Source organism: Monodon monoceros, unplaced genomic scaffold (genome assembly GCF_005190385.1).
Source record: "Monodon monoceros isolate NGI ecotype Baffin Bay Population unplaced genomic scaffold, NGI_Narwhal_1 Super_Scaffold_3, whole genome shotgun sequence".
NCBI classification, from domain to species: domain Eukaryota; kingdom Metazoa; phylum Chordata; class Mammalia; order Artiodactyla; family Monodontidae; genus Monodon; species Monodon monoceros.
Window position 1 is genome coordinate 57,722,152 of NW_021703780.1, and position 16,691 is coordinate 57,738,842.

The 16,691-nt window shown below is 53.9% G+C and overlaps 1 protein-coding gene across 6 annotated transcripts in view; it reads right to left on the reverse strand.

Annotated features, from left to right (window-relative positions):
• Window positions 1-9,460: 9,460 nt before the first annotated feature.
• Window positions 9,461-16,691, reverse strand: part of VIPR1 (vasoactive intestinal peptide receptor 1) — a 33,044-nt gene continuing 25,813 nt past the window's right edge. For 5 of the 6 annotated variants that reach the window (XM_029244449.1, XM_029244447.1, XM_029244446.1 and 2 more), the window contains 7 exons: window positions 16,140-16,293; window positions 15,556-15,616; window positions 15,284-15,350; window positions 14,819-14,910; window positions 11,815-11,944; window positions 11,543-11,584; window positions 9,461-10,885 (listed from right to left, as the gene is read on the reverse strand). In XM_029244449.1, the coding sequence (XP_029100282.1) occupies window positions 10,694-10,885; window positions 11,543-11,584; window positions 11,815-11,944; window positions 14,819-14,910; window positions 15,284-15,350; window positions 15,556-15,616; window positions 16,140-16,293 (738 nt within the window). In that variant the 3' untranslated portion in view covers window positions 9,461-10,693. The remainder of the gene's footprint in view (window positions 10,886-11,542; window positions 11,585-11,814; window positions 11,945-14,818; window positions 14,911-15,283; window positions 15,351-15,555; window positions 15,617-16,139; window positions 16,294-16,691) is intronic. The other variant, XM_029244451.1, reaches the window with a different exon arrangement.

The window sequence follows — 16,691 nt, forward strand, 5'->3', positions numbered from 1 at the left end:
GCTGCCTTCCATGCAGGCTCTGCTTCTGCCCAGCCCTTTCCCTGCTCTGGGCTCTGAGCTCCAGTCTGTATGTACTCTGAGGGTGATGTCGTTTGCATTTCCCAGGACGAGCTCTGTCAGGAAATGGCCACCAGGGGGCACATCGTCAGGTTCCCAGCTCAGGGGACTGTGCTGTTTTGCAGGATCGTTCCTTTAGCAGTTGATGAAATTCCCAGAAAGGAAACAAATGCACCAGCCTCTCCTGACGGCACTGAGTTCTGGGATTCGGGCGTTGGCAGACCCTTTAGATACCACTGGGTTCACCCCCCTTGTTGCTCAGGTGAGGAAGTTGAGGTCTGTCCTAGGTAGCCAATGACAGTGTAGCCCGGAGCTCTGTCCTCTGAGCTGAGACCAAGGTGCCATCAGCGCACTTGGCGGCACCCACAAAGAATAAAAAGGGATCTTGACCCGTGAAGGATGCCCTTTCTGTGCCGGGAAGGCTGGGTGCCGGGAAGGCTGATGAATTGCCTTCCTTTTTCTTGGACTCTAACCCCCTGTGGGGTCAGGTAGCAGAAGTGATGCCTGACAGCTGCCCAGCATCCTTGGGCAGTGCCAGCGGAGGAGTGAAGGGGCTCAGAGAGAAGGGGCCCACCTGAGTGCGCCTGGCTCTGCTGAGTCAGCTCTAAGACATCCCCGGATCGAATGTGCAGGTCAAAAACTATTAAGTTCACCGAAGAGCACGACGGAGAGTATCTGTGACCTGGGGTGAAAAAGTACTTCTTAAACAAAACGTCATAGGCACGACCCTTAAGGCAAAATGATTGATGAATCTGATGACATACAAATAAGGATTTCACGGGCAAAGTTAAAAGAATGAGAGAAGATATTTACAATGTCTGAAACCAGTAAGGGATTAATATACAAGCAATTCCTTAAATCAGCAAGAAAGACGAGCAGCTTCAATAGAAAAATGAGCAATTTGCAGAAGAGAAAACCCAGAAAGCTCGTAAGCATATGAAGATGTTTAAAATCATTAGAAGTACAGAGAAATACATATTAAAATAGCCATAAGACATCACCTTACGCCTGTGAGTTTGGCAAAATTTAGAAACCTGGATGGGACCAGGTATTGGAGCGAGTATGGGGATCTAGGACTTCGTGTACAGCAAATCTGAAGAGCAGTGCTACTGTTATGAGCTGAACTGTGTTCTCCCCAAATTCGTATGTTGAAGTCCTAACCCCCGGTACCTCAAAACGTGACTGTATTTGGAGATAGGGTCTTTAAAGAGGTAATTAAGGTTAAAAATATAAGAGGTCATGTGGGTGGGCCCAAATCCAATATGACTGGTGTCTTATAAGAAGAGATTAGGACACAGACCCATACAGAGGGGAGACCATGGGAAAGTACAGGGAGAAGGTGGCCGTCTGCAAGCCAAGAAGAAACCAGGCCCACTGACACCTTGATTGCCAACTGCTAGCCTTCAGAAATGTGAGAAAATAAATTTCTGTTCTTTCATCCACCCAGCCTGTGGTACTTTGTTCTGGTGGCCCTAGCAAACTAATACAGCTGCCTACTGAAATTTACTGTACACACACCTTATGATGTGGAAACTTCACTTCTGGTTCTATGTCCCTGGGAACTTCTTACACAGATCTTTAAGGGGTCACGTATGAAGAGAAATGTTTACTGAAGCACTATGTGTGTTGGCAGAAAGCAATCTGTGTGTCTACCGTGGACAGATGAAGCGTGTAGGCTCACCATGGAGCAGCAGGCAGGAGGCAGAAGTACCAGATTTAGATGTAGTCACATGGATGCATCTTCAAAACATAGAACTAAAAAAAAAAATAATAATAGAACCGAGTGAAAAATAATATTTATACGATTAGAAACATATGTGCACAAAATGATCTAATATTTCCTAAGAATGTACTCCAAAAGATACATGTCAAATTCATTTGCATGGTTGCCCTAAGAGGGGCCAGGAGTTTGTGAGTTACATATAGAGATAATAAGGAATTTTTTTAAAAGAAGGAGGGCTGGCTAAAGTCAGCAGTCAGGTCTGAGAGCCCTGGGAGAACCAGGGGGCCCGCGTTGCCCCTGGAGAGCTTTCCCAGGGTGCCCAGCCCTGACTGGACTTGACGAGGCCGACAGGGCCTGCCCCTGGGGGCCTCCAAAGCCCCACGAGCTGCCAGAGTGTTTCGGCCTCCAGAGCTTCTTCAGTGGGCGACCAGGGTGGGGGGAACTCGAGCCGAGTGCAGGGGCTGTAATGGGCAGAGAGGGTTTCTGGGACCCATGGGGGCAGGGGCGGAGGGGAGAAAGCAGGGAGGAGGGGGCTCCAGAGAGGGAATGCAGGCGGGTGGGAGCTGACTCTGGCCACCAGGACTCTCTCCTTCTCAGATTCAGGCTGTCTGACTAGTAGTTTCCTGACGGAGACTTTCTCCCACATGAGGCACTCAGCTGAAAGGCTCTCATGTGGACAAAAAGCACACAGCTGCTGGGGGACAGAGGTGCACCCGAGGCAAGATTTTCCTCCCACCCCAGAAATAGCCTGTTCTGGCCACGGAGCCAGCAGTGTGAGCCCGCGGAAGTGAAGCAGGAGGGGCCTGGGGCTGGGAGGCGTGAAGGTGACCAGGACCATGACTGCCCTGAGGGGTGGTTCCAGGCACATTTTCTGAGGCCACAGGGATGAGAGCAAGGGCCAGAAACAAGGAACACAGGGCCAGAGTGAGGATGCACTTTCTCACAGAGCTGTCCAACAGTGCTCGGAGAGGTCGTGAGCACTCCGCCATGAAGGTGTGCAAGCAGATGTGAGATGAATCAGATGGGACCTTGGAACATGCTGTCCCCATCTCAAAGACATCGTCTTGTCCGGGATGCTGGTGTCCGCGGGGATATCTGCCTATCTCCTGGAGTGCCTCCTGTTGTGTCCATCCCATGGGGTGAGCCAGACGCCAGTTGCAGGAAACAGCCTGTGCCAGCTCCCATTTGAAGAGCAAATATTAGTCTTTTCAAGAGCTGCCTGTTCTCTGTCACTTGGCACGGAGGACACTGAACCGGGGGTGGGAGGGTGCCACTTGGCCCCCCTGCCCAGATGGAGTCTCTGGACCCGGGTCACTGCCACAATGTAGCTCCAAGGAACAACCCTCCCCGTGTCTAGGCAGGTATCCCCTCCTGGTGAGTGTGTGAGCAGTGGGCACTGGAGCCCCTACATAGGGGAGGCTTGGATGGCACCGAGGCCCCAAGTCCCAGTACCTGGCTCTCACATACTGTCCGGGCTGCTGCTGCAGAGGCAGGGGAGTGGACGTTTTGACCTAGACCTCAAGGTCTCTGGGCCCCAGTTCTGACATATATATATATATATATATATATATATATATATATATATATATATGGTTTTAAAACCCTCTGATTACCAGGAAAGGGGAATGACCTGCTGCTGCTCCACTATCTCCCTTTGGGGAGACCTCTTCCAACTACTCCAACCAACAGAGCACCCCTTAGCCAAGCCCCGCTTCTTGCCTTGTTTCTTCTGTAATTTTCCTCATTTATTATCGACTCCTCCATTGGAGGCTTAGCTCAGTGAGCACAGGGCCTCTGCTTTGGTCGCTGCTTGGAACTGTGCACACAGGACGTGCTCAGTAACTGTTTGCTGAGTGAATATGATGACGTTAATACTTTGAAAAATATTAAACCGATAGCATTCTCATCCGCTAAGCCCTGAAATCGTATTCCTCTGAAGCCCCTCCACCTGGATGACCGGGGCAGGGTGGGGTGGGTGAAGCCATCTCAAGGAGAAGGGAGGAGGGAGGGGGAGGGAGGAAAGCCCAGCCTCAGCTGGTGAGTGGTGGAAACAGGAGTGAGTGCATCTCTCAGACGCGTGTCCTGGTATCATCCTCTGGGATGAAATCTTGAAGGGAAAGAAACTGAAAGCTGAAGATAGAGGGGGCGTGTGTCCCCCTCTGCATTGGAAGACGGCCCCCCAGGCAGCCTGTGGCCCTCAGGTGGCCCTGCTGGGTAAAAATGGTGGAGCTACAGATTTGATGGCAAGAAGGTCAGAGTGGGTGTCTTCTCTCAAGCCTCCCTCCACTCCCAGAGGCCTGGAAGAGTCCAGAAGTTCCTGTGTGCTCCACAGGGCGTGGGGAAGGTGGCTGAGCTGGGACTGGTGGGCCTGTCTCAGCACTGCCAGGGCCAGTGCTGAGGTGAGAGCAACTCATCCCCAGGGCTGGATGGAGGCATGGCTGAGCCTGGAGGGGTCTGAGGAGCCAGAGTGAGCTGAGGTGGGACCCCAGCCAAGAGAACAGACTGTGAGCTCACAAGCTATGAGCACCCGGCCACCTTGAGTGTCCATCGAGACCCTAGTAGAAGACCCTAGCCCTAGCTTGGTGCCAGGCTCCGTTCTCTCCTGCCAGGAGGCCACCCGTATTGGACCCTGCCTTGTATCCTCTTCACCTACCTTTGCCAGCTCCTGCAGGAATAACGGGACCATCCCCCATCTCAGCTGTCCCACACAGCTCTCGCTTTCTGCCCCAGTCCCTCTGGAGTCACAGTGTAGGATGCCTGCAAGGACCCACTTACACTCAGGCCTGCCCAGCCTGGCAGTGTGAGGGCATTGCTGTGGGCAGACCTTGAGGTGTGTTCTGCCCACTCCTCAGAGGGTCCCAGTGGGACACGAGTTCCTGTTGGCAAAGCAGTGACCAGTTCAATAAACCACCCTGATTTTGGCTTTCTCTGTTTCCCTGCATCACACTTCTCTGTTCCTTGTTCCTGTTTCCTGGTCACAGGCTCTGCTTTCTCGGGACTCAGGCTACAAGGCCACCACCTGAGCCTCTGTGCTAGAAATTGCCTATTGGCACTCGGCTTCCCTCTCTGGCCCCTTCCATATTTCCCTGTGTTGCAGGGCCTAGAAGGCTAAAGACTACATTTCCCAGGCCGCCACGCTGCTGGAGATCTAGATGCAACTTGGAGGGAAGCGCTGTGGGAGAGAGTTGGAAGGCAGAAGGGAGATGGAGGCCTTTCTACCTGCAGTGCGGTGGCTGCCGGGTGGGATCTGGCAGACGTGAATTCTTGCAGCAGCAGGACACTTTGTTCCTTCTACTTCCTTGTCACCAGTTTAATGGATGTGCAAGTAGGACACTGACAATAATTTCCTACAAGGTGGCAGCTGGGGTGATGTGACCATGAAGCTAGGTGTGCCCTATTTTCCATTTCTCCAAATCTTTATACGTTTAATTTCCTGCTTTTTTTTTTTTTGTGACATCTGTATTGGAGTATAATTGCTTTACAGTGTTGTGTTAGTTTCTGCTGTGTAACAAAGTGAATCAGCTATATGCATACATGTATCCCCATATCCCCTCCCTCTTGCATCTCCTTCCCACCCTCCCTATCCCACCCCTCTAGGTGGTCACAAAGCACTGAGCTGATCTCCCTGTGCTATTTTACATTTGGTAGTGTATATATGTCCATGCCACTCTCTCACTTCGTCCCAGCTTAACCTTCCCCCTCCCCGTGTCCTCAAGTCCATTCTCTTCGTCTGTGTCTTTATTCCTGTCCTGCCCCTAGGTTCTTCAGAACCACTTTTTTTTTTTTTAGATTCCATATATATGCATTAGCATACGGTGTTTGTTTTTCCCTTTCTGACTTACTTCACTCTGTATGACAGTCTCTAGGTCCATCCACCTCATTACAAATAACTCAATTTCGTTTCTTTTTATGGCTGAGTACTATTCCATTGTATATATGTGCCACATCTTCTTTGTCCATTCGTCTGTCGATGGGCACTTAGGTTGCTTCCATGTCCTGGCTATTGTAAACAGAGCTGCAATGAACACTGTGGTTAACTTCCTACTTTAAATCTCTTTCTGCACGAAAGACCTAGAGTGTTTTCTCTTTCCTGCACTGACCCATGACTGATTTGGCTTCCTCTCCTCCACCATCTACCACACCACCAGGCTCAGATGGAGGGAATCTGAAAGGCCACACACTTACCCAAAGAGACGTCCAAAAGGAGATTGAGAGTCAGACTCTGTTGGTTGCCTACTCAACAACCATCTTCCCTTATCAGATCAATCCTTCTTCCTTATCAGATCAACTTCCCTCTGGAAGCCTGGTCTCTCTTGCAGCCAGGGCTTGGGTGTGTGACCTAGTCCTGGCCAAGGAGCCTGAAGAGAGTACGTAGAAGGTGGGTTCTGGGATAGCTTATCTTCCTAACAAAAGGAGACACACAGGAAGCACTCTCCTCCCTGCCAGTGGATGGAGTTCTGTGAGAACATGATGCTTGGGGCAGAAACAGTTGTCTTGCAATCAAGAGGGGATAAGTCTGTGGATGAAAGTCAACACATTGAGGATGGCAGAGTGGACAGGTAGAAAACATCTAGGTCTATGTTGACATTATTGAACCTCTGAATTAACCCTGGAGCCCCCTACTTCTCGTGGGCATCACCCTGGCAGGACCCCTTCCCTCTGGGCCACATAGAGGCTTGTTCAGAGCTCTTCAAAGTTTTTTCCATGCCAGTATGCTGGGCTCAGAGATGCTGTGATCTCTGGGAGCTGGGCTGGGACTAGGGTGAGGCAAGTGAGGCACTGTCCTTGGATGCAAAATTTAAGGAGGGTCACAAAAAAACTCAGTAGGTAATTAGGATAAGCGATGTTTTACAGGACCTTAATTCCCTGACCAGGGATCGAACCTGTGCCCCCTGCAGTGGAAGCACAGAGTGACTCCTAACCACTGGACCACCAGGGAATTCCCTTTAATGTAATTTTTTTTTTTTTTTTTTGCGGTACGCGGGCCTCTCACTGTTGTGGCCTCTCCCGTTGCGGAGCACAGGCTCCGGACGCGCAAGCTCAGCAGCCATGGCTCACGGGTCCAGCCGCTCCGCGGCATGTGGGATCTTCCCGGACCGGGGCACGAACCCATGTCCCCTGCATCGGCAGGCGGACTCTCAACCACTGCGCCACCAGGGAAGCCCTAATGTAATATTAAAAAAATCAAAACTAATGTAAAAATACAAAGCGAACAAAAAATGTCAAGATTTTTAAATAAAGACGATGAAGATTCAGGGTCACCAACCAGGTCTGCTTCTATGTTTCTACACAGGGCAATCCCAGTGAATGGCACCTATGACAATTCATACAATGAGGCAGGGTTCTGGGACTGTGAGAACTGGGTTCAAGGCCGGGCTGGGCCAGTGACTTGCTGGTGATCCCAAACAAGTCCCTTCCCTCCTCTCTGGACATAATCTGCCCTGCATGGGGGCTGGGTCGTTGCCAGGATGGCCTCCGGACACATCCTCCTCAACCCCATGACCTGCAGAGGTTCCTGTCCCTCTTTCTGGGAGGCTGTGTCCTGGCTATTAATATCTCGGCCATCCCTGGCCTGATCAGGGTGTTTAATGACGGCCAGCTGTGGCTCCGGCCCGCTCCCCCGGGAGAAATAAGAGCAGTTGCTATTCCCACATGGGGGTGGGGAGTGGGCCTTGCTCATTAAAACAGGCCCTGGGCAAGTGATGGGAACTGAGGCACTGAGACCAGCTCTTCACCCCACCTGGCCTTGCCCACCAGATGGAGGTGCCTGGGGATACAGACTCCCTGTACTCCAGCCCCCCGGGGGCTGCCCTGGTCTCCCTAACTCCTGCCTGGGCCCTGTTGCCTTAGGTCAGTTTCCAACAGCCTTGGGACTTCTCCCCAGATGCCCCACAGACATTAGCTTCAGCACGTCCCAAACCAGGTCCTCCCTCACCTGGATGAAGGACTGGCGGCTTTTCCTTGGCCTGTCCCTGGGGCCCTTCTCAGCAGCCCGAGTGGCCTGCCCCAAACCCACCCTCATCCCCTTGGCCTCATTTAAGAAGTGTTCCCCTGAATTCCTACTGCAAAGGGCTCCCCGCACCTGCTCACCTCGATTCAGGTGTCCCTGGCATCTCTCATGCTCCCTTGGGATCTGGAGACTACTGCCTAGTTCACAGGGACTACCCCTCACCTGGGAAGATGCTCCCTATCCATTCTACTGGCAGACTGGTCACCCTCCTTGGGCAGCCTGTCCCCTGGAGCGGCAGGAGTCATCCACATGGTGGCCGTCTGTGCCGGGATGGTGAGGGGCTACTTGTCTTTGTCTTCCCAGAGGGAGCCCACCTGAGCTAACTGGGCTTTGCCCTCAGGATCTGGGGTCAGCCTTGGTCAAGGGTCAGGGCCTAGCCTGTGGGGAACCAGAGGTCTGGTTCCACCTAGGGTCACAGCTGGGTCTGGGATGGGAATCACTGCCACAAGGTCAGGGGCCTTGATCTGAGGGCCAGGTCCTGGGTCTCCTTAATCCCAAACTGTCCCTGGGGTCACCAATCCTGTGTCCTCACCGCTTCCTCTCTCTTGTATCTCGTTCTGAAATGGAGCTGAGGAGAGAGGCCTGCCCTCTGTGTCAACTGGCTTCCTGGGGAGGGGCCTGCACTCAGGTATTTGGGTCCTTGAGGCCAACTTTGGTGCTGTCCTTGAGGCACCACCAGGTGGCAATAGAGATGAGCTGGTCTGGTCTGTGCCGGGAAAGGCAGAGAGAGGGACCGGGGAGCCGGAGGAAAGAGGGGCTGCAGGAGAAATTCTGCTCGTGGTCACCCCTATTCCACTCCCACTCCATAGGCAGCCTGGGATGTCTGCTTATGACCTCTGCTGGCCAGGGACAGGGTCTCACCATCTCCCCATTCCTGAATGCTCCACTACCAGGGTTTGGGGGGTGGGGAGCTTTTCACCTCCTGCTACCTCCGAGGCGGGGCCCCACTTCTGTCCTCCCTTTTTTGTCCCTGTCTTGGGTCTCTCTCTGTTTTATTCACTTTTTACCCTCCTGGCTGATAACTCTGCTTCTCCCCAGACATGACTCACTAATGGTGGGATTTCAGGCACGGTGGTGGATGGGCCAGGTCCGGGCAGGACGTTTGCAGGAAGTGGAAGCCAGGGAGGTCAGCTGGAGCAGTGGCTTTGAATCCATTCCTTGCTGACCAGCGTCATCTTCTTCGCCCTGCAGCCTCTGTGTCTAAACCTTTCTATTTGCTGTATTGTCTCTGTTTTGGTGACATCTGCCCTGTCCTCTATCTGCCACTTCTTGGCGACATGGTCATCTCACACCCCATGCGCTCCTTGGGTGCAGGTACCCCCATGTAACCACTTTTGGAACCAAGGGCAGCTGTCAGCTGTTCTGTATAGATCCAAGAATAGAACTCTCTCTTCTTGGTTGGATTCAGGGGGTGGGAGGACACTACGAGGACGGGGTATAACTTCACCACACTCAGAGGAGAGAGGGTACCACTCAACAAGATGTGAGTTGAAAGCCCTTAGAACTGTGTGTTCCTCACATGGAAGCCAGAGGGGTGGTGGCATCTGGTTTCAGTGATGTCTTGGACCAGCCCTCCTTCGAAGGGGGGTGGGGGGCATGGCCGCAAGTTGGAAGCTGGTCTCCATTTTAGCCCACATGGGAACACCAACCACCAGGAAAACCAAGCGAATCCAACCCAGTGTTTACTGTTGCACAAGCCTGTTTGCAGTCCCAAGGGGATCTTCTGGCTGGGGCGTGAGTAGGAAGCCGTGTGGCCACAGGGGTGCAGGGCGGACACAGGACACGACAGCCACCAGGCTCTTGTCCAGATGATACATGGGCTGGGGGACTCCTCAGCCACACTCCAGGGAGGGTGGGGTGGGAATGGGGTTTGCGGGATGGTGGTAATAACAATATCAGTGGTGATACAAATAAGCAAGAGGATCCAGCTTGTTACAATATATAAAAGGCAGCAGTTAAGAGTCTGTGCTTTCACTTTCCCATCAGCAAGATCTGAGTTCAAATGCTGTCTGTGTGACAAGATGAGGTACCTGCTCTCTGTGAGGCTCACTGTGAAATAGGGACAGTAGCGCCCGCCTTGCTGGGTTGCTCTGAGGATTAAGGGGCCCAAGAGTGTACATCTTTGAGCCCGGTCCTAATAGTTGGCACATAGGTAGGCAGCCAGGGGCAGCTCCCACAGCCCATAAGGATTGGTAGGGCTGGTGGCAAGCTCCTGGGATTGTTCCAGCCATCCCGGGATGACTCCACTTTAGCGGGGACTATGAAGATAGCTGCCCTCCCCGAACTAAAACCCCTCGTTTACAACCGCATCTGCCGGAGGCAGAAAAACTCATTCACCCTGAAGAGCTGGCAGCTATGAGGAGGCACTGAGGGAGGGGACCGCGTCTTTGGAGAGATGCCTGAATGGTGATGCTTAACCCAAAGGAAACTGACAGCAATGGTGGAACTTCAGGCACTGTCGAGGTGGCGGTGGCAGGTGACCTTTTGGGGCAAGACCTTTGTCCCCTCAGATCACACCACGTTCCCACATGCATTGTCAGGGGATAGGCGGTGGCCCTCCTCGGGTGGGTAGCGAGATCTACCAGGCCGTGGAATCAGGTGAGAGTATGCAGATTTCTTGCCCTTAATGGGCGGAGGGGGCCTTTGGGGGCGGAGTCTGAAGACTGAGCTCCACCCCTCATCTTCTAGGTAGGAGCTCCCAGCTCTCCCCCATCGTCTCCCCAGGCAGGCGCAAGGGCAGCGTTCTCCAGGGGCTTCCGGACAGTGAGCTGGGGGTGCCCGGGCAGCCTCCGAGCTCAGGGCTGGGGCTGACCTCGCCTGGCAGGCCTTTGCCCCCCGCTGCCGCGCGGGGTGGGGGGCGGTGCGGACGGGAGGGGCCGCCCACCCGCCTGGGCACCTGGCGGTCAGACCAGGGAGACTTCGGCCTGGAAGCTGGAGGAGCGGCGCGCGCCGGGGCTGACGCGCGTCAGCATGGAGACCTGAGTGCTGCACGTGGCCCCGCTGCTGCCTGCTGACGGGTGCTGGTATTTGGGGTTCCAACCCAAGACGCCCTGCAGATGCCAGCGCCGCCACTTCCGCCGCAGCTCTGCCTGCACCTGGGAGAAGGGAGGGTGGTCAGGCGCGCCCCTGTGAAGCCTCCTGCATTGCAGATTGGGCTGCACTCTGTCTAGGGTGTGTGAGCCAGACAGTCATAGCCTCTTGGGGAATCTAACTTGAAAGCCCAGATGCTACCTTGGGCAGTGCAGAGATGGGACCTCCTAGGGGCCAGGTCAAATCAAGGGATTGGAGTGGGGGGAGGTGGGAGCCAGAGAGGATCAGAGAATTCAGTCCAGGGAGGGAGAGGTATGCGGCCCAATCTCCTGATCCCTGCCCTCCAGCTCACCTTGAGCTCATCCCAATAGACTTCTGTGCTTTGTAACCAGGGCTCCACAGTGACTCAGGCTTCACTTCACCCATCCCCACTCACTCTGCACACAGCCACCTAACACAGCACTTCTAAAACTCTGATGTGCACATGAATCCCCTGAGGTTTTCTTAAAAGCAGATTCAGAGTCAGCAGGCCTGGGGTGGGCCCAGAAATCAGCATTTTAAACAAGGTCCTAGGTGCCATCACTGATTTACTAGTCTGAGGACCACAGCTGGAGTAGCAAGGTTTGACTCTTCTTTGCTCTGCACATATCCCGTCAGGGGTTTTGGACGTTGGGGCTACCAGAGTTCTGTTCCTTGACCCCCAAGGTCTGAGAGGGGCTTACCTCGCCATTGAGGAAGCAGTAGAGGATGGCCACCACAAAACCCTGGGGAGGAAGGGAGCGGGAGAGGTGAGGTAGACAGACCCTGGGAGCCCCAAACCCTGCCCCACCCCTGTGTTCCCCTGGTGAAACAAAGGGCCAAACATACAGTTGTGCTTAATAAATACTTATTGCAATGAAAAGATTGGAATCTAGCGGCAAGAGGCCAAGGCCCCAGGTGAATTTCCTCCCTTAAAGCCCAGAGAAGAACGCAGCCTTAAGTCCACAGTTCATACCTGGAAAGACCCCACGACGAGCTCAAAGACCATTTTCACTTCAGCCTTAAAGTTGTCGGGGAAGAAGGCAAACATGATGTAGTGCACTCCAAACAGGGGGATCAGCAGAAGGGTGGACTTGGCCAGCCTCCTGGGGGCAGGGGAGGGGCAGGCAGTGGGTATGGGTGTCCACACATGTACGCACATGGGGCACAGAAGACAGGGACAACGACCAGGATGTGTGAGGATAGACTGTTGGTTCCCATCAGTCCTATGTCCACAACTGTTTCTGTTCCATATCTGCAGTGCCTATGACCTCATGCCCCCTGGGCCTCCTCCCTTGGACTTTCAGCTCCAGTGAAGGAGGGACAAAGGGAAGAGCTGGCTTTACCAGAACCCAAGGACAGGGCTACCTGGAAAGGGTTGGGATCCTATGGTAGAGGCCTTACTAAGTAAGTGCTAAAATCAACATGGGAGGAGTCCCTTGAATGAGATGGAAACATGTTGAGAAGGGCTTCTTGAATGAGCTTGAGCCACAAAGAGGTATAGTCAATGCCAGAGACCATGCCAGAGTCAATGCTGGAGCCATGAAAGAAAGTCTGTAGCTTCCCTCCCCTTTGTCCTATCTAATACCCTTCCAGAGCCTCCCACTGGTCAAATTTGACTAGAAGTAAGTGGATAAAGAATCCTAGCAAATGTAGCTTGCAAGGAGAGAGAAACCCCTCTATTTTCACTTTCTGGAGGAGGGAGTATAAAGGAGGGCCAGGGCTCAATCCCAAGGATTACGTGTAATAGTGGTATTTCAGGCTCTATGGCCGCTAATGGGGATAGTTTCTTGAGCAACAGGAGATCCTGGTTTCCCTTCCCCTGGTCTCAGTTTCTCCAATCTGTACAATGGGGCAAGTGTATGCTCAACATGGTCAAGTAATAGAAGCAGGGCCCACTGTAAACTTGGAAGCGCTTTGGGTGCTATGAAATACAGTGCATTTATGAGAGACCAATACTCTACTGGAAATGAGGGCGTTTGGGAAGTAAGTTTTTGTAATTGGGTTGCTGACCACAGATGCCCGAGGCCACTTGGGAGGATAATGGGTGCTCAAGTTTGTGCCTGGTCACCAAGGATGACTCAGGGTCAACTAGTAAAGCCCTGTCTTTGGCTTCTCTGCTGTATCTACTTCCCCAGGAGTTGCCACCTTTTCTGGGATTACACCCTTTTCCGCCCCACCCCCGCTCCCCACACCAATACATGCACCCTCAGAATTCTCTGGAGGACCAGCTCCTCCTTCACCGGCCATGTGTGCTCAGCAGGGTCCACAGTCACTCTAAATGACTCGCCCCTTTCCCATGGAGCAGAGCTCATCCTGTTTCAGGCCTCCCAGCCACTTGACCTCATAGCTGGTCCAGGCAGTGTGAACCCACAGTTCCCTGGCTGGGAGAGGTCTGAGGGGTGAGTGTGTCTCTGCCTCTGTGTCTCCTGCCTTGACAGTCAGTCCAGGGTGGCCTAGCCCTGGGCCCGAGGACCCACAGCAAACTGGGGGCAGAGGAGCTGGCCTTGCCCCTCCACTCCTTCCTGGACCTGGTCCCCAGCCACGCCAGTGTCCCGAGCACTGCCCACCGCTCCTTGACTGCAAACCTATCCCACGCGCCTGAGGCTGACAGATGGAGGCTTTCTTTAAATTGGAGGCTTGTGGGGAGGTGGAGAGTGGGAGCTGACAGTCCCTCCGCGGGGAGCTCCATCTCCTACTCCCCCCACCCCTTCTGCCTGCCAACAGCTGTTCAGTTTCCACCTCACCCACATGGACCTGGTGATGACCGGCTCTCTTTGCCTCAGATTCAAGCCCTTTTGAGCAGTTGTATGTTGGGGAAAACAAGGCCCCACAGGGAAAGTAGAGGAGGAGGGGGCACAGGCCTGATGTGCTACCCCCTGGGAGACTGCAGACCCCTGCAGGGCCTTCCTTTCTCAAACTGGAAGGGAAGCTCCACCTCCACACCCCGAGGGAGGAAGTGCTGTCACACCAGGAACGGGAGTCTTAGTCTCATCAGAGAGAATCACAGGATTCCAGAATAGAATCCTAAATCCAGCAGCTCGTGACATTCTAGCCAGGAATCTTAGAACCACAGCACAGATTCCCCAGAGAGAAGACAGGCCCAGGAGAACATTCTGGATCACAGGACTGGAAGGCCCCTGTAGGACACCCCAGGTTTGTCTTGTCTGTGCAGTGCTGATAATCAATCTCCTGTTCCCATCTGTGGGCACACAGACCGACTCACCCTCCCACAGCCACCCCATTCATGTTTCTGCAGTTCTGTCTTCCAGCCTTGTTGCTCTCATGAAAGCCTGCCTGTTCTCCAGGCCCCCCAAGCACAGGAAGAGCCCTCACACCTTTCCAAGCAAGGATATGACCCCTGTCCCACAGACACCGTGCCCTCCCTCTGCCAAGACGATGTGCTCCCAAACCCTAGAGGAGGAGGGAGTATGTGTCAGTTTCCTCATCTGTGAAATGGGGACAATCTGGAGGAGACTGTACAGACGAAATGAGATGATGCTTGGAAACCCCATTGCACACACCTGGCATGTAACCTGTGGATGCTGTTACTACTCTCAGGGAGGACTGAGTCCCGAATATGGCCATTTCCTTGGTAGACTGGGGGCTCCCCCGGGGCATGCATCTACTGTGCCCCTTTTCTGTGCCAGGCCCATGGCAGGGACTGGGCACACGGTGTGAACAGGACACAGGTTATCTACTGTGTTCTCGAGCTCCCTAGCTTGACGGCAGATACACAGCGGGGCCGATCACCTGCTAGGTAAGTCATGCAGGAGAAGCAGACCTGGGACTCATGGGCCTGGTGAGGGTGGGACTGGGCAGGGGACACTCGTGCACTGAGCCAGGCCATGGGGGCAGAGGTGGGCAAGAGCAAGGTGGGTTTTTGATGATTCTGGAGGGGGGCTTCCAGGGGACGTGGGATGATTTGGGGACTGGGGCTGGGGATACCGGGAGAGCCGGGGCCCTGGGCCCATACTCACGAGTATGGGCTGCTGCCACTCTTCCCGACATCCGGGGCCCGCAGTTTGTGAACCAGGATTCTGATGATGCGAATAAAGAGGATGAAGTTCACCTGGTGGGTGGGGGCCAAGGTCGGGTGGTCAGAGAGGGGAGGCAGGGTGTCCAGCCCCCTGGGCTGATGGCCTGTCTTCTTCCCCAGGGCCCAGCTATCCATCCATCTTACCTCTCCCCTACCTCTTCCCGCTTTGGGAAAGTCATCCAGGAACTCTCCCTCACATCCCTAAGGGCTGGGCCTCCCAATCTGCTTTCCCTACTCTAGAGGAAAAACTGGTGGGGAAAGGGCTGGGGACAGTCCTGCATTAGGCATTGGGAAGCCTAGGGTTCAGTTCTGACCTAGACATGAATTTCCTGTGGGACCTTGGTCAGTTGTCTACCCACTCCGGGCCTCAGTCTCCCCATCCCTAAGTGGTGGGAGGAGGCCTTACCAAGATGGAGGCGAGGATGGGGGCCTTTATGATCCACCACAGTGAGGAGATGATGGTATCCCAGCATCTGGGCAGGGTATGGTGGGGGAGAATGAGAGAGATCGTCCTCGGCCAGAGAGAGTCAGCAGTCCTCCTGTTGTCCCCGGCTCTGCCCCCAAACCCTTTAGAGACCACTGGTCCAGAGTCTGTTACTCCCTGGTCCCCCTCATCCCACCCGGGGGATCTGCCCCGAGTGACAGCAGCCAGGAGGACGGGGTGGGGTGACAGCTCACCCGTAATCCTCAAAATGGATTCTGATGATGGTCCACACCATGGTGAATGTGCTGGGCACCCCTGTCAGGGCCAAAGGAGAGAGAAAGAGGAGAGAGTGTGGCAGGAAGAGGGGGAGATCAAGGAGGAAGAGCCAGGGAGAGAAAAGGGTGCGTTTCCAACGTGGCCACGTATGGTGGCATATATAGGTAGCTCAGTGCGCAAAGATGCCTCATTGAGGGGGTGAAGCTCTATGTCTGAGGGACTGTGTCTGCCTAAAGGGGACTCGTTTTCTCATTTTGGCAGAGGCACTGTATAGACTAGCAGCGGTCCTGTGTGTTTCAAGGACTGGAGGGGAAATGGAAGGATGCTCAGAGAACCTGTCTGTTCCATGGGTCAGCTCGAGGTGCAGCCGCAGCCAGAAGGCACCTGCCCAGGGGTTAGATGACGGGAGGACTTTTATCAACCCACGGCCAAGTGCCTTGCAGGCAGGATCTGCAGCCCAGCAAGACCTAAGGCAGCAGGCTGGGTTGGTACCCACCCCCTAATGAGCTCCCCAGGCTTTGCCCCCTTGTTCCCAGCCTGGCAGCCCTCCCTGGTACCATACCCCAGCCGATGAATATGTACCCCCAGAAGTACTTCCTCTCGGAGAAGAAGGAGACGGCGAGCAGGGTGTGCAGGTAGAGGCCCTCCACCAGCAGCCAGAAGAAGTTGGCCATGACACAGTACTGGAATAACACCACGGCAGCCTTACAGCCCACCTGCAGGGGGAGGAGAAGAGGGGGGCCCAGTGGAGCTAGCAGGGGTCCCTGCCTGCCCACATCTCTGTCTGGGGTGACAAACAGGATTGCAGTACAGCCAACTTACTCTCTTAGTTATTTTCGTATTATTCCCTTAGAAATATACTCAGTGGTTTTCCCATTATCCCTAATTTTACATCATCTGATGCGTTGGAATAAGCTTGCAATTTTAATTATCCACCCATCAATTTATCATCTATTCATCTTCCTATCTATATATCTATAGATATATATACCACCCACCTACCCATCCAACCATCCACCTACCCACCTATCTATTTGTCCACTTACTTAACCACCCACCCACCAGACATCCACTGCCAACTCACCCATCTATCCATCTACCATCCATGCATCCA